The sequence below is a fragment of the Bombus vancouverensis genome, chromosome 2 (assembly GCF_051014615.1).
Source record: "Bombus vancouverensis nearcticus chromosome 2, iyBomVanc1_principal, whole genome shotgun sequence".
Classification (NCBI taxonomy): Eukaryota; Metazoa; Arthropoda; class Insecta; order Hymenoptera; family Apidae; genus Bombus; species Bombus vancouverensis.
This window is the reverse complement of record NC_134912.1, coordinates 18147489-18163835: the sequence shown is the minus strand read 5'-3', so window position 1 is coordinate 18163835 and position 16347 is coordinate 18147489. Positions and strand designations below refer to the sequence as shown.

The window sequence follows — 16347 nt, the reverse complement described above, 5'->3', positions numbered from 1 at the left end:
TTGACAAACTAGCTCTCAAATGCTCAATACCTAAGGGACGATTCACTATAGCGATGAACCTAAATGAGGGTGTTTGCAAATTTTATACTCTATCTCTGTAAAATTTGACGAAAACAAACATTTTGATTTTGTAAAAATTGTTTGCAGTCGTAGGAATTAGTATATCGTCCTATGGTCGAACGAGATGTTTACGCCACCTGCATAAGTTAAGCTTTTATGATATTTACATGTAATAACCATAATTCTAACATAGAACAATCAACAGAGGAGTAGAGTAGATTAATATTGGGTTGGCAAGTGACTGTGGATGTTGTCATTAGGTGGTATTGACAGAATCCGCATCACTTAGTTGCTAGTCCAATACATTAGACACAAGCGAAATAGATTACTTACTATTAAATAAATAAATTACTATTAATAAGAATACAGACTATAATTACATATTCTAGAGAAGATGATTCGTTACAACAAATTAGCAAGTATAATATATTTACTGTCTATATACAGGGTGGCTGGTAACTGGTGGTACAAGTGGAAAGGGGGTGATTCTACGCGAAAAAAGAAGTCGAAAATACGGAATAAAAATTTTTCGTTCGAGGCTTTGTTTTCGAGAAAATCGACTTTGAATGTTCGCTCGGTACGCGTGCATTTTATCGCGTCTCGTTATAACGGATCTCACTGTACATTTTTAAAAAAATTTAAAAAAAGAAAAAATTGTTATTCTATATTTTCGACTTCTTTTTTCGCGTAGAATCACCCCCTTTCCGCTTGTACCGCCAGTTACCAACCACCCTGTATATTAACTAATACTGGTACTAGTAGTAAGTTATGGTTCGGATTAGCTAGTCTTTGAAAGCGAGATCCATCCCTTTCAGAATTATTGCAAGTTTGTCTTCGAATGAAGAGAAGACTCGTGAGATATTTTAGACTTCGATCTTTCGTTAAATAGTTTACAAGGATCGATATAAAATACGTTTATCGAAGTCCAGCCGGTTGAAACGAAGAAGCGGGGAACGAAGTTCGCGGAGGGGAATGAGACTAACCGCTGGCACATTTAGCGACTTCCGGACCACGTCGGAAGTTCCGTCATATTTGTCACCACGCCGTTATTAATGGCAAGTTTTTATTGTTTTAGCAAAGCTAAGGATGGAAGTGGACGAAGAAGAGAACAGAAAAACCATCGTTTCTCTTCCCTGGCTATTAAATTTAATAGCCAATATCTCCCCTATTGCTGGCACTTTTTATACGCCCTTTATCTGCTCGCGATTCTTTCGAGATAAGTAAACATTGATTCGTCCGATTCTCTCCAATGATTCACTCCATCGACTCTTCCTAATTTGTTGACTCTTACCGTATTCCCTTCAACTTCATCGTTAATAGAACTCATTGCTCATTTTCGTTGAACGATCCCATAATTTTATTCTAATCCTATCGAGTCACGAAAAGGAAGTATTTATATTTTACATCGCTGTACGTACGAATTATACCTACAAGAGAAAAAGAAAGAGAGAGAGAGAGAGAGAGCAAGAAAGAGGAGGACAAAGAAAGACAGAAAAATTAATTGTAAAATATTCACCACAGCATCGGATTGAAAATTCAAGATCAAACGTTGTTTCTATCGCATCGTATCGTACTCATCGCGGGGATCAAAAATCACGAAGGAGCCAACCAGTCGCGACTCAACCGTTCCTTTGGTTAAAAATGGTTCAAAATAGTTAAAAGAATGTTAGAACGTCGATAATTTTCAACCTCTGCGGCGCGGCTCTCGTCCACTCGTCCGCGTAATCACTCGACGACCGCGACTGCTGCGGCGATGAATGATTCCATCTCATAGACATACATACTCGCGATATGCTATAATTGCAAATATATTGCATTTATCATCGGTATAGGGAAATAAATGAGGCCAATAATGTGATTACAATGATCGCGTTGCATCGCTCGGTTCGTGTCGGGCGGCGAGATCTTCGTCGCCTTGACTTCAAATCGGCGACCTTCGTTCTTCGCCACCCGTGATCGTCTACGCCCCGCGTGGTACACATACATGTACATCGCGATAACAGCCCTCGTTTTTTTTGAACTTGATAGCCAAAGAACTTCATCGCGTGGAAAGATTGCGAAAATGTGGCTAATCGATCTGCACATGTGGTATTTTTACAATCAAAAATATTAAATGCAACTTTGTTTGGTCTGGTATGGAACGATCTCAGAATTTTCATACATCTCTTTTTAGTTTTTATTAAAATCGAAGGTTGTTCGTCGATGGTATGTAATCGTTAGCAACGCGTATCGACGACAAGTAAATAGCTCTTTGTTTTGTTCAATCTTTCGATAGAGGTAAATTATATTAGCGATAGCCAGGAATTTCAAGATGCACAACTACGTAGAATGCACGTAACGTGCAGAAATATATACAAATTATCCAAAGTATAATATTCGTTGCAGTATTTTGTGCAAATAAATCCGTTTAAATCTCATTTGTTTAACTTTGTCCGTGAAAATGTGAATTTGCATACACATCCGCAGTCTAGTAATACACCTATATAATATAAAGGGTGGTTGGTAACTGGTGGTACAAGCGAAAAGGGGGTGATTCTACGCGAAAAAAGAAGTCGAAAATATAGAATAACAATTTTTCGTTCGAGGCTTTGTTTTCGAGAAAATCGACTTTGAATTTTCGCTCGGTACGCGTGCACTTTATCGCGTCTCGTTATAACGGATCTCACTGTAGATCGTTGTCTCGATTGACGTCATTTTTTTAATTTTTTAAATTTTTAAATTTTCATTCTATATTTTCGACTTCTTTTTTCGCGTACAATCACCCCCTTTCCGCTTGTACCACCAGTTACCAACCATCCTGTATATAAAATGTAAGTATAGGTATATGCAAAATAGATGTATTAAAACAGATGGATGTTGATGAAATTTATAGCGAAATTAATAATCATGAATAATTTTTCTAAAATATATGATAACATGTGATAATACAATAAAATAAGTACATACATGTGTGATAAAACTATGAATTACATACCATAATCTCTGACGCACCACGAGTAAAAGAAAATATTATATAATAGAAATGAACAAAGTTCGTATGAGAAATGCATGGAGTTGCAATATTTCGATCGTTCGAGAATAAAGGATCGAACGAAAATTACCTTTCTTCTATTGTTTGCCACGTTAAAACGAAAGCAAATTACGAAATTGCAAAAAGATAACTCTGAAATGAAAATTTACGCATCTTCTACTGGAAAATATATTTCTGTACCTTAATTTACGCTTATCGTTTGTAGAAAATATATACCTAATGATATTTCCTTGATTATTCGCTACACTCTTTCATATCAGATAAGAGCATCGATGTTTCAGCTTTAAATTTCACTATTCTTTATAAATTCTTATACCAGTCGCTATTGTGCCGTATATCAACGGATACTAAATATATTTTAATAACGATATTGATATATATAAGTGATTATTAAAAGAGGAAATAGATCGTATATACTTAAAGAAGAACTACAAATATTCAAATTTCTTCAATTTAATTAAAAAACTTTCAAATTAACAGAAAGAACTTTAATTTCGAATTTTCGACTTGTACCTAATACATACACGAAACTTTTCGTGAATAGATTTATCGAATAATAGATCTTGGAATTTTATTTGTTGGATCTAGTCAAACAAATGTTAAATTAATAAAGAACAACGAGTATTAACATAGGGAAAATAAGAGACGAATAAAAATTTTCCACTTATATCGTAACATGTAACATTTTCAGTCGCTAAGACCAATAAAATAATTTTCTTCGAAATTCAGTTGGCAACAAGGATATTCTGGCTAGTCCAGTGCCAGTAGTATACCTATAGATATAAAGTTATGCGTCGTAGATTTTGACACGAAAGACGACCAAACCGAGGCATCACGTAACGCGAAGCCGCGGTGTACCCCGCGAGGTGGATTCGCGAGGAGAAGGAAGGCAAAAGAAACCGGGTGTCAAGTCGCATCTAGCATCTGCAATCAACACTCGCATGGTTCCAGTGACGTCACGTCCGGTCATCTGCCGAATAAGCAGAAACCGTGTAACCGGACTCTATCTACGAGAAACGATTTCGAAAAAGAAGGAGTTGTCGACGACGAGCACGTGTAGCGCGAAGCGAACACGGAGGCGTGGCTGGACTTCGTGATCTAACTAAAACCACTGTCTGCTCTAACAGTTATTCATTTGTATACGGACGCAAGTGATTTTGCGTTTAGAAATAACGATAATAATAGTTATTGACAATGACAAAACGATCAAAGAATTAGCATAAATTAAAATTAATAAAATTGGTGATATAGTAACGATAATAGCAATAGTAATAATGTATAAAAGTAATGATATGTGGTAATGATAGGTAATAAACTATAGATGGTAAACTATAAACCATAATGGTGTAAATCAGTCCATCTCTGTTATTCACAAAATGAAATATGTTATTTTTATTATTGTAAAAAAAACACATATTTCTTAGAATTAAGAAAATATATTGCGACTGAGAATAAAATTGTAATTCGATTAAATATCAAATTACGAATAATTCATTTACAGATTATAAAATTTACAAATTTAATAGTTTTAAAAGTTCCATTTAAATCGATATAATTCTCAACCTGTTATATTTTGTGGCAATCAAAAGATTTTAATATTGTTACGCACTCGTATTTCTATATTTATGAACTATTTTCTCTATTGATATTAGAAATGATATATGAAAATAACATTTTATTATTCTACCAGTGACATATACATATATATTTTTTCTATCTTATATTATATAAAACGATATATAATTCTCAATGGTCAATATATGTATAATGTATATAGATCACTAACCTAACCTCCAGCACAAATACTTCAAACTTCTGTATACACTAAAAGAGCCAGAATACAGTAATAAAATGTATTATAATCTATCGATTTTTCAACATTTTGCGAACGTTCAAAGGTTAGAATTAAATCGCGCACAAAGAACTAACGTAGCTAACGATCAGATAGGGCTAGCCAACGAGATTGGTGAATCAAGGCAGGCCAAAGGGTTGAGAACAAACATCGTTAATTTGCACGCAGAATCCCGCTGGCTGAGGCCGAAAGGTCAACATTAACCGCGGTATGTATATACTCGCCAAACACTCTGCACTGAACCGAGTAATCCAGATTCGCGGTACGCCGAAGTTTCGGTTGCTCTGCGCCCTTTCAGCCGACCTAATTGTCTAATTGGCAAATAAATCCCATTGTTTTCCAATAGTGAGAGATCGATACGCGCACCGCGGGAAAGACTTTTGTGCCTAACCGATGGAAATCGAGCGACGACATGGTCGAACAGTGTTTCGGGAACCACTAGACACACTAGTGTTCGACACGGTGGGTGTCAATCGCTTTTGTGTACCAATCTTTTCGAGCATCCTTTTGTACCGCACTCTGACCCTTTCGTATGTGGATCACAAAAGGCCGATGAGTTACAAAGATCGTTTCGAAGAACTGATTTTTTTTATTCAGTTTTTCGAGAAATTCTAGTCGAGCGTGAAATATGTATTTGATTTAAATCGTATTGTGGAAAGAAATACAATACTTAATGAATAGAAGCTCGTGCAAAAAGAATCTCTAAGCTGATCGTAAATCTCCTATAATTATTATAGGGAAATGATAAATTTTCTTTTTATTTTTTGTGCTTTTTGATTGTATATCGTAATTTCTATTTCGTTGCAAGTTTACGAATTCGTCATATATTTTGTCTTAATTATATTTTGCAATCGAATATACGTCATTTGTCAATAACTGCGTCAAAATCGATATATTTACTATTAATTTAAGATCAAATCACGATAAAAATATTCAAATTACTTTATATACAATATATATAACATTCAAAAATATGTTAAGATAACTTTATTTATGAAATACGATGATTTTTATGTTAAAGCTTATGCCTCGTGTTTATTTTATTAAATCGATTATTTGTTTGTATATTATGACGAATAAATATCTCGTAAGTATTATATAAATTACAAGGATTTGTGGTGATTAGAATCACGTAGATGAGAATGAAACAGTAGAATGACGAACTGGGAGGAGACAGAGTTGAACGATTATCAGACAATAGTTTGTTAGTGGGGTTCACCTGCTGTATTGTTCTCTGGAAATGTGGATTCAGCTTCAGTTCGCAATCGTTCCTTCTCCGCGTTTAAATTGTTCGATATGTACAACCGATAGTCCCTTACGTGCATGCTAATTAAGTTCAGTTATATTTAGGGCTCAATTATTTAAACACGTTCCTTTTTAAATACTCTATAACATTTGAATCCCAAATTAATTTCAAATTAGTAACTCAACGATATAGTTAGTAAGCCTTTATATTTATTAATAATCTTATACTTATCTTAAGAGGTAATTTATATGTTTAGGATATAATTTTCAATTTCTTTATTTAAACAATAAATGATTACAAAATTATATTTATAAAATTGCTCATAATGATCATTCAAGTTATTCGCTAGGATCTATAACAAATCATAATTTAATAGAAAAAAACAAAGCAGAGGAATATACCATTTGTTTCTATATATTAAGATTAAAAAAATAATTATCAGCCACACATACATACATGATGTTTACAAATTTTTGCATACTGTGCTTCAATATTTACATATTAAATTATGCTTCTGTACATATTTATTATTTATTATATTTCTATGTCGGCTGAATGCTTATGTTATATTATACAAGTTATTTTTTTTGTTGATGATATACATATTTATATCAACTTGATTAAAGCTGTTAATAAAACAAAATACATATTTCTATCACATCTTGATCAGCATGTTACATTTCCAAAGCCTCGATGGTGCGATCGCTGACAAAATAAATTTACAATCGCAATTCTAAGATATTAATCAATAATCAATAACCAGCCACTTGTCTGTAATCTTTTCTATCTGTTTTGTAACAATCGGATTTCTCAAACGTATTTTTAACTCAAGTTTCCCACCTGTTGGCTTCCTTCCATCCATTAACTACGATAATATAGTATTTCTTTAATATAAGAATTACGTATTTAATTAGAAAATAATATTTAACAAATAGTCTTTATTATTTACCGGAAACGAGTCATGAAGTACACATTGAGTTTCCAAGGGTTGTAATTTTACTGTTACTGTACCTAAGAGACTATCGCTTCTAAAAAATCCTCTGCAAAATAAAAAATACAAATTACATGCAGTAGCAAAAGGATGTTTCAATATTTGGGACTTGTACAATTTAAATCTAAAATCTATAAATACAAGTTTACGTTGTTACAGCCTGCTCGTGCAATATGGGCATCATAGAAATCAAGTGTATCAATTTACAACAATAATTATTTACAACCAAACATTTTTTTCTATAATCGACTTTCATTCCTCTTATTTCGAAATATTTACTTAATAATGCCTCAGTCTTATAATAAATGCGCTTTTGAAAAAAAAAGAAGAATAAGAGGAAAAAAGAAAACAAATAAAGCAGTAGCACATTATCTCTGGTTCATAATTTAGAAGCTGAATGCTTTACAAAAGTACGAAATTTTCATACCTTGAGTTAATGCAACACAGGATGGAATTCAGCGAGCATCTGCAAGCAACGTACTCATCTATTTGCTATCTTCAATATTATTATATCTAATATATAATTATATTTTATCCTTAAAAATATTATTTACAAACAATAGATGACATTATATTATTTTACCAATGTTTCTAATTGGAAAAATAGTATAAGTTATCGGAAAGAAACTTATTATAAATTATTTAAAAATATATACACGTTATAAAACTATGATATTGTCAAAATACGAATAAATCATAATTTGATTACGTCGCTATTTTCGTTACCCTTTAGCCCAAACTTGACATTTTAATGCATGTCTTTTGAATGTTCGTTGACACTGTCTTGATAAACGATCTATTCCAGTTAATGGAAATACTGCTTCATATTCTGGGTTACACGTTCCTTTAACAGTAGCCGTTCTATCTGATGGAGGACTATCTGAAGGATAAGGGAATTCAAATATGACATAAGTATCTGCATCTTTCGAATAATTTATTCCCCTAATTATTGAAATTTCTATGTCACTATCGCTTAAATCTGTGCAACTCCTGTAAAACAATATATTTACAATTACAATGTAATAATTCTATTAACTAACATAGTGGAAAACTTTACTATACTAACTGAACTATAGTATGAGTTTTTATCTCGTAATGATGTTGTGGCGATGGTAGTGCATCACGTTTTCGAACTGTTAGCATATCTAAATCTCGTTTATAATTCAGTGCTAGACGTTCCCATTTATTATATCCAGATACATCTCCTAATGCTTTACAATGATCTCTGGTGCATAAACACCACTATAATAAAATTGCATAATTTACGATTAAAGATTTATAAATTTACTTTACCTGTGTCATCAGTTTACCTTAATTTGTTTCATTAATTGTGACTCAAGGTTCTCATAAATTTCTTCATCCGTTCCAATTACTTTCTCTGAACAATCTTCAGTATCGACTACCGTAAAACTATCATCCAATAAACCTATTATACTATCTGCATTAAGCTCAGTTTTTGCTGCTGGAGACAATGGTATAGAATTCATATCAACTGGTAAGCCTCCTCTACTAGCTTCGATCAATGGATCCATTCCTTTTGCTTGTCTTAGATAAGTACGGGCTAATTCTATATCTCCTTCTTTTTTTGCGTTAAGAGCAGCTTGCTTTAATTCATGTTGGCGTTGTTGTAATAAAGCTAACTGTTTCTCAGCACGTGATGTCTTTTGATTTTGCTTCTTCCCTATCATTTAAAATATATATTAATTAGATATTATAACAATGGTAGATCATTTTATAAATCATAACATTTTCTCAACTACCTATTTCTGCTTTTGCAGGAGGGACAGAAACTTTTGGATCTGAAGAAACTTTATTTTCAGGTAGCTTAGATTCCGTACTGCTTGGCGTTATTAAATCTGACGGTTTTCCATTTTTATCTGTTGCTGGATCAGGTACAGATTGCGAAGGAACTGTAAGGGGTTCAAAACCAGGTATAGTAGGTAATTCATCAAAAGGAACGAGTTTTCCACGAGCATATAATTTAATAGCATCTTCAAATTGTTTGCAAATGCGGCCATATCTGCGAGCTTTAGACGAGTTTCCTTCACCTTCTGCAGTCGCTTTTATCTTTTTACATGCTTCAAGACGTTCTTTTAAAGCAACCTCTAAATTTTCTGAACTTGATGGTTTCACTTCTGTTTTCCCAATAAAACAAAACATTAGAAGTATAATTATTTTTAACAAATTTAATTCACTTCATATGTTTAATATCATTTTTGTAATATTATATGCACAAAGTAAATTATTAAATTACCATCAAAATTTACCTGTTGAGGGAATGTCTTCAGAAGACTTCCCCTGTGTCTCACTTTCTGTTTTTTCTGACTTTTCAGTTGATACTGTAGTAGTATCTAATCCAGGCAGATTTGGAGAAGCTGGCATATCTGATAAATCAACTGTTTCTCCTGCATTTACTGCTGCAATAACTATATCAAAATGTTTGGCTATATTTAAACATTGGAGAGCCTCTTTCATGTTACTAGCTCTTTTCCATGCTATTGCTGCCATTTTATATTGTTGCTGTCTATCTTTCAATAATTTTAATGCCTCTTCATCTATACTTTTTATTGGAGCAGACTCTTCAACAGTATTATTTTCTGCAGGATAAGTATCAGCCTCAGCTGCAGTGGTAGTTTCTTCTAAAAAATATAGTATTACAAGATTATAAAAAGCAAATCATAACAAAAAAAGAAATATGGCTTTCTATTAAATAATACCTGTAAATTCTGTTTTATTAGTTACTAGTACTTTCTCAGTTGTTTCAGCTGTAGCGTGTGGTGGTAATTCCGGTGGTATATCGTTTTCGCTAATAGATTTCCCTGCCTCAGCATTTTTCAATAATTCTGTAAGTGTCTTAATACCTCTGCTAAACCTTCTTGCTCGACTTAATTCATTTTCTCGTTTTGCTTTTTTTTCAGCAATCTCATAAAGTTGTAATCTTTCTTTTAAGAGTTTAATTATACTTTCATTATCATTTTGTGTTTCAGACTGTTCTGTGTTTTCAGCTACTAAACTTTCTTCTTTCTCTGGAGTTATAGACTCAGAAATTCCCTCATTCGTAATCATTTTAAGTTCACTCTGACATAATATAAAATATTAAAAATGAGTTTAATATAACTAAACAGCTATTAGAAATAAAAACACGAATGATAGAATTTATACCAATAATTCTGGATCATCCTCTCCATCAGATACCTCTTCTTCAAAATTTATATCTTTCATACTTTCAGTTACCATTACATCTAAATTTTCTTTAAGAACTGGTTTACGAGATGCTATGCGAATGATAAAATATATCAATATTGTATTTAATATGTTATCGATCGTACAGATAATTAATAGTAAGCATACAAATAATATTTACTTACCAGCACGTCTAGATTTTCCAACATTGTCATCACCAGATGTTAAAGCTATTAATTCAGCTTCTAAATCGTCATCGTCATTCATAAAGTCATTACCTATATCATCTAACGTTGCTGGTACATCGAAAATTCCATACTGTTAAAAGATATTATGTTTAGAAAAATGTAACCAATCGAAAAGTAGGGTTAAAAACATTACAAGATAATACTTGTGCAAGACTGCCAGTGGGTTTTGTTTGTCGTTTTGAATTCTCTCTCTTTCCAAACATACTACTTCGTGTAATATATTCTACCACAAATCAATTAATAATTAATAAAATATCAAGAACACTTAAATTGATAAAACACGTCACAGGTAAAAAGCGTATTACATCAAAACAGTCTTCCATACTAGTATGCGTCATTCACTATACAATGCAAAGAAGTAGTAATATCACCTCGGTTTCAACGTATGATGTAAATATATTTCTCGATAGTATGTATAAATGATTTCGATAACTCAAATATAAATATATGAATAGATGAGTTTACTAAATTTAGTACGTATATATACTTCAAATGATAGAATTTTATACTACTGCCCTTAAAAATTTAACTTATTTAAAGAATTATTTTAAACACCTATCTCTAAACATTCATATCGAAAAGTTTAAACTCAATTTATTACTTCTTAAATTAATTTTTTGAATATATTAAGTACATTAAGTTTTGCATACTTTCAAAACCATAATATATTTACTGTTTTATAATATGTTTTCCTGTGTGCATTTGTCATTTTTTGTACATTGTTGTGGGATCACTACAAACTAACTTAGTATATAGTGTTAAATCAAAGTATTTTTTTAAATTTGATATGATACATAATAATACGAAGGAAAAATGTGAAAGGTTTTTGTATTTAACTAGATTAATGATTATTTTAATATAATCTTTGACCTGTTGTAAACTATTGTATATTATTTTGCATTATTAGAAAATAGTTACTAAAATTCGAAAAAATCAAATTTAAATGGATCAGTTTGATCAAATATTCGATAGCTACTCGAAGTCGATATCATTCAGAAATTTAGCCATTTTTTCATGGCTTGCAACAAACTTCTCGCTAGATGGTCATATGATCGACACGAAAAAGGGCGAGTCCGATTTCAACTTTGACGTATCGGTATTTCAATTGGAGTAATTGTAATAAACGATCCTCCAAAATGAAGGGTTGTATGTTTAACATCGACGGAGGGTATTTGGAGGGCCTTTGCCGAGGCTTTAAATGTGGAATTCTTCAACAAAGTGACTATCTTAATCTTGTACAATGTGAAACTCTTGAAGGTAAGTTTTACTCAACACTTACATTTCAGTTCCAGAAACAATAAAAATTATCTGAAACTTAAAAAGTACATGATATTCAATTTATTATTAATACCTATCGATATTAATTAATTTTTATTTCCACAGATTTAAAACTACATTTGGCTGGTACAGATTATGGCAGTTTTTTAGCTAATGAGCCATCACCACTTTCTGTTAGTGTGATCGATGATAAATTAAGAGAAAAGCTTGTTGTGGAATTTCAACATATGCGCAACCATTCTGTAGAACCTTTGTCGCAATTTTTAGATTTCATTACTTATAGTTATATGATCGATAATATTATTTTACTAATTACTGGAACATTGCATCAAAGACCAATTTCAGAGTTGATCCCTAAATGTCACCCTCTAGGCAGTTTCGAACAAATGGAAGCTATTCATGTAGCAGCTACACCTGCTGAACTTTATAACGCAGTTTTGGTAGACACCCCTTTAGGTATGAAATATATTTAAATACGTCTTAAAATTTGTATGTAATATATTGAAAGCATAAAATAGTTTGTATTCCTTAATCATACCTTGATTTATTATTTTTTACTATATTAAATATTCAATGAAATTCTAGCACCCTTTTTTGTGGATTGCATTTCTGAACAAGATTTGGATGAAATGAACATAGAAATAATCAGAAATACATTATACAAAGCTTATTTGGAAGCATTTTATAAATTTTGTAAAGAAATTGGTGGGACAACTGCAGATACTATGTGTGAAATACTTGCGGTATTAAATTTTCTCAAATTAATATTTTATATAATCAATGACAACTTATCTATTTTTTTCTTTTTTATTTTCTTCAATCCATACACTGTATGTGTTTGTGGATATAAATCTTATTTCTAACTTACAAATTTAAAATTACAACCAGTATAATGAATGTAAATTAACGTAATCCAATGACATAATTTATTAAATACGAATTATTTGTACAGTTTGAAGCTGATAGGCGAGCAATTATTATAACCATAAATTCATTTGGAACTGAATTGGGTAAAGATGATAGAGCAAAATTGTATCCACGTTGTGGAAAATTAAATCCAGATGGATTAGCCGCACTAGCAAGGGCCGATGATTATGAACAGGTCAAAGCTGTAGCAGAATACTTTGTTGTATGTATATGTTTTAAAAATAAGATCTTATACTTTTTAAGAAATTTATATCTCTGAATTCATATACAATATACATTTATATAAATGTATTAATTTTACATTTGAATTCTTTTTTCAGGAATACAGTGCTTTATTTGAAGGTGCAGGTAACAATCCTGGTGATAAAACTTTAGAAGATAAATTCTTTGAGCATGAGGTAAATTTAATATTGTCACAAAAGTTAATGTAGCAAAATATCTGTAAATTTTTCTAATTTTAATATTATTACCACAGGTTCGCTTAAATGTTCATGCTTTCCTTCAACAATTTCACTTTGGAGTATTCTACAGTTATCTTAAATTAAAGGAACAAGAATGCCGTAATATTGTATGGATAGCGGAATGTGTTGCACAAAAGCATCGTGCTAAAATAGATAATTACATTCCAATTTTTTAATAAATTTCTTGATGTTTTGTTGATCATTTATATTTAACTATACAACAATATCATACGGCAAAAGTAAATTTTCCTTCTTATTTTTATTTCTTAACCACGAATAACTAATAATTCTGCAGTATTTCATATTATGGAGAAAAAGCAAATGTAAATTGAAAAAAAATATAATTATTTCATTAACAACTGAGATAAACAAATATAACTATGTCTCTAGCCAAATCGAACAGATGATATTGAAAATTATTATACATAAAATTATTATTTAGTAAGAGTTCATATTATATAGGTGTACATAGTGTATTTTATTGTAGCAGTATATATTATGTTTGATATTTTCTGATGTTGTAATTATTGATTCTATTGTAATATAAAATAATATATAATGCATTCCACATAAGTTTAAAACATTCAATTCAAATAATAAGATCTTATAAACTGAAGCTTTTCATTTTTCTTCATTTTTACCCAAAAAAGTTAGAAATTTTGCAATATACATATATATGTCATATATATGATCAATTATATGTCGAAAATTTAATTAGTCAGGTAAGTAAGTCAGTATATCCATACAATGAAAAAGATAAACAACATAAATATCTAACGACATACTTACAATACCTTTATTTCTAGAATACTTATATTTTGCATGTTCTTCTAATAACGAAGCAATATTTAATGTAATAGATCGTGTAATAATATTCAAATTAATCCATCATACGATAATATTCAAACTGATTATTATAGAACTTACAAACATACACATGCAGAATTATAAAATTTTATACCTGAAATTAATTCAAAATGGTTTAGTAAACTACTTCTGTGTTTATGAACAAGATTTTTTTATAAAAATCTTAGTACATTTACTCTAGAGCAGCCTTTCATTTCATAAATAATTTAAGATTAATTGATACAATATTTTGCTATTAGAAAATGCGATACTGAAAGTGAATAAGTTTTAAAATATGAAATCCTAACGAAAAATATTTTTTCAAATATATATGTATACGTATCCATTTCTCTAAAACAGTTTATAACATATACATATATATGTACATGTGTATATATGTATGTGAAAGTACACGTATATACATAAATATGCAATTTATCATATAAAAATATAATTTCTCCAAAAAAGTAGTAAGATAAAAATTAATTTTTAAGTGAAGAATTTACAAAGGAATCATAAATGTAGTCAGAATTATCAATTCTGTACTTTGTAATTCTTTCACTAATAATTAACATTTTATAAAACTACCACTTCAGATAAAACGCGATTAAAATATTCTTAATATTACTGGAAATAAACTTCCATTATTTTCCGTTAGGATGTTTTTCAAATTTATTATAAAAAAAATATAAAACACTTCTTATCTTCTACAAATTCGTTCACTTTCACACTGCATTCTTTCTCCATCTGATTCTCGGCTTCTTGCTGGATGCACTTCTTCTTTCATAGAATTCACATTAGCAACTGGAGGTGGTGGAGTGTTATTAATATGTTTCATGTTCGTGGTTGGAGATGGTGGTTTTGTTGTTCTAATTGGATTTGAACTAACATTATTTACTAAATTTGGAGGTTGATAAGTTGCTAAACTTTTTAACCCAAGTACTTCCGGGTTTTCTTTCCAGAAACGGTCTCCAATAATATCATCTACCAATGGAACCACTGCAGGTTTTAATCTGCCTGTCCCATCAGGTATTAATTTCCTTATAAGTGTAGTACCCTTTCGAAAAAGTGGTGGCTCATTATTATAATTTATACCAAATTCTTGAAAAAGTAATTCGTTCTTATGTGATGCCAATGTACCTCTAAGTTTTCCTTCTGCCTAAAAATTAAAATAAATAAATAAAAATAATAATTTTTAGAAATATGATTCAAAATTACTAAGGTATATATAATTATTTACACATATACATGTACATAATTATCATTTTTTTATATATATGTATTATAGGAGAGTTTACCTGAGTCGGAGTTAGCTTTCCTTTTAATACAAGATTCCAAAAGCAGGTGTTATATAAATTGTTTACATGAGCATCAGCCTGTCGCCATGCTAAATAATCCCTTAAGTTTTTATCTGTAGGATATAATACAACACGGGCATCGAAAGATGGTGGATAATATAATTCCTTGCCTTGGAAGAAACGTGGCCAATGATAAACATACGATGATGCAAAAAGAGAATTCACATTTGTCATCAATTTTGAAGCTAAAATATTATAAAAATGTCTTAAACAATATATTTGTGTTATTAAACATTATGGAATACAAATATTATGTAACATGTAAACAATAATAATTGTATAGAAATCAATACATATACACGCACATATACATTTTTTGTGTTTCCATATTAATTATTTATCATCTTAAATTTATCATGTTATAAATTACTTTTTAAAACGTACGTACCTCTTCGTTTGTAAAGTTCAGTGTCTTTTCGAAAGACAAAAGAATATTCATCACTTTGACCAAAACCTAGAATGATTTCTTTAAAATCTTCCATAACCGTAATAGCCGCGCGATTCATTAATTGCAAAGCTGCTACATCATTCGGTTTAGTAAATTGATGCGCTTCACAGAATTTTGAAAAATTCCTTCCATCAATTCTAACCACAATCCAACAATTTGGCAAACAACTGTCATCACGTTCAAATTCTTTCACATATTCAAATTTACTTTTAGCCATTCTCGTCAAACTTATGTGCCGGCTATTGACCACTTGTTTGACCAAGCTAATGATTTTCAGGAAGTTGCTTCCTGTTGTCAGAAAATACAACATTTCCTGAAACTGCTAAGTGTTGAAGTCTCCACTGTCGTGTTTGCTTCAGTTTGAGATGTACACAATTTGTCTCACAAATTCATAAAGAACTTATTAAAAATCTGTTAT

The 16347-nt window shown here is 30.9% G+C and overlaps 3 protein-coding genes across 5 annotated transcripts; 1 reads left to right on the top strand and 2 right to left on the bottom strand.

Annotated features, from left to right (window-relative positions):
* Positions 1–6449: 6449 nt before the first annotated feature.
* Positions 6450–10956, bottom strand: l(2)gd1 (lethal (2) giant discs 1). 3 transcript variants are annotated; one of them, XM_033350970.2, is made up of 12 exons: positions 10755–10955; positions 10549–10681; positions 10343–10455; positions 9898–10258; positions 9448–9819; positions 8941–9315; positions 8491–8861; positions 8247–8422; positions 7907–8170; positions 7608–7646; positions 7139–7229; positions 6450–7054 (listed from the first exon to the last, which is right to left on the bottom strand). In XM_033350970.2, exons 1-12 carry the CDS (start codon positions 10812–10814, stop codon positions 6935–6937), a joined length of 2475 nt encoding a protein of 824 aa, XP_033206861.1. In that variant the 5' UTR covers positions 10815–10955; the 3' UTR covers positions 6450–6934. The 3 variants fall into 3 exon arrangements, with proteins under 3 accessions (XP_033206861.1, XP_033206862.1, XP_076483920.1); XM_033350971.2 differs by lacking the exon at positions 7608–7646; XM_076627805.1 differs by lacking the exons at positions 6450–7054; positions 7608–7646 and having other exon boundaries at positions 7890–8170; positions 10755–10956.
* A 695-nt stretch (positions 10957–11651) lies between these two features.
* On the top strand, positions 11652–13479 carry VhaAC39-1 (V-type proton ATPase subunit VhaAC39-1). The gene is made up of 6 exons (XM_033350976.2): positions 11652–11868; positions 11995–12345; positions 12475–12632; positions 12842–13018; positions 13137–13214; positions 13292–13479. Exons 1-6 carry the CDS (start codon positions 11748–11750, stop codon positions 13451–13453), a joined length of 1047 nt encoding a protein of 348 aa, XP_033206867.1. The 5' UTR covers positions 11652–11747; the 3' UTR covers positions 13454–13479.
* Positions 13480–13708: 229 nt separating this feature from the next.
* THG (tRNA-histidine guanylyltransferase) lies at positions 13709–16239 on the bottom strand. The gene is made up of 3 exons (XM_033350975.2): positions 15870–16239; positions 15422–15666; positions 13709–15282 (listed from the first exon to the last, which is right to left on the bottom strand). Exons 1-3 carry the CDS (start codon positions 16237–16239, stop codon positions 14824–14826), a joined length of 1074 nt encoding a protein of 357 aa, XP_033206866.1. The 3' UTR covers positions 13709–14823.
* Between the last annotated feature and the right edge of the window lie 108 nt (positions 16240–16347).

Excerpts from the sequence above, each read along its gene's own strand:
- VhaAC39-1 (XM_033350976.2), top strand. The coding sequence starts at position 11,748 with ATGAAGGGTTGTATGTTTAACATCGACGGAGGGTATTTGGAGGGCCTT. Across the intron at positions 11,869-11,994 it reads ACAATGTGAAACTCTTGAAG|ATTTAAAACTACATTTGGCT; the intron begins GTAAGTTTTACT and ends TTATTTCCACAG. Across the intron at positions 12,633-12,841 it reads CTATGTGTGAAATACTTGCG|TTTGAAGCTGATAGGCGAGC; the intron begins GTATTAAATTTT and ends TTATTTGTACAG.
- THG (XM_033350975.2), bottom strand. The coding sequence starts at position 16,239 with ATGTTGTATTTTCTGACAACAGGAAGCAACTTCCTGAAAATCATTAGC. Across the intron at positions 15,667-15,869 it reads TGAACTTTACAAACGAAGAG|CTTCAAAATTGATGACAAAT; the intron begins GTACGTACGTTT and ends ATAATATTTTAG. Across the intron at positions 15,283-15,421 it reads GAAAGCTAACTCCGACTCAG|GCAGAAGGAAAACTTAGAGG; the intron begins GTAAACTCTCCT and ends TTTAATTTTTAG.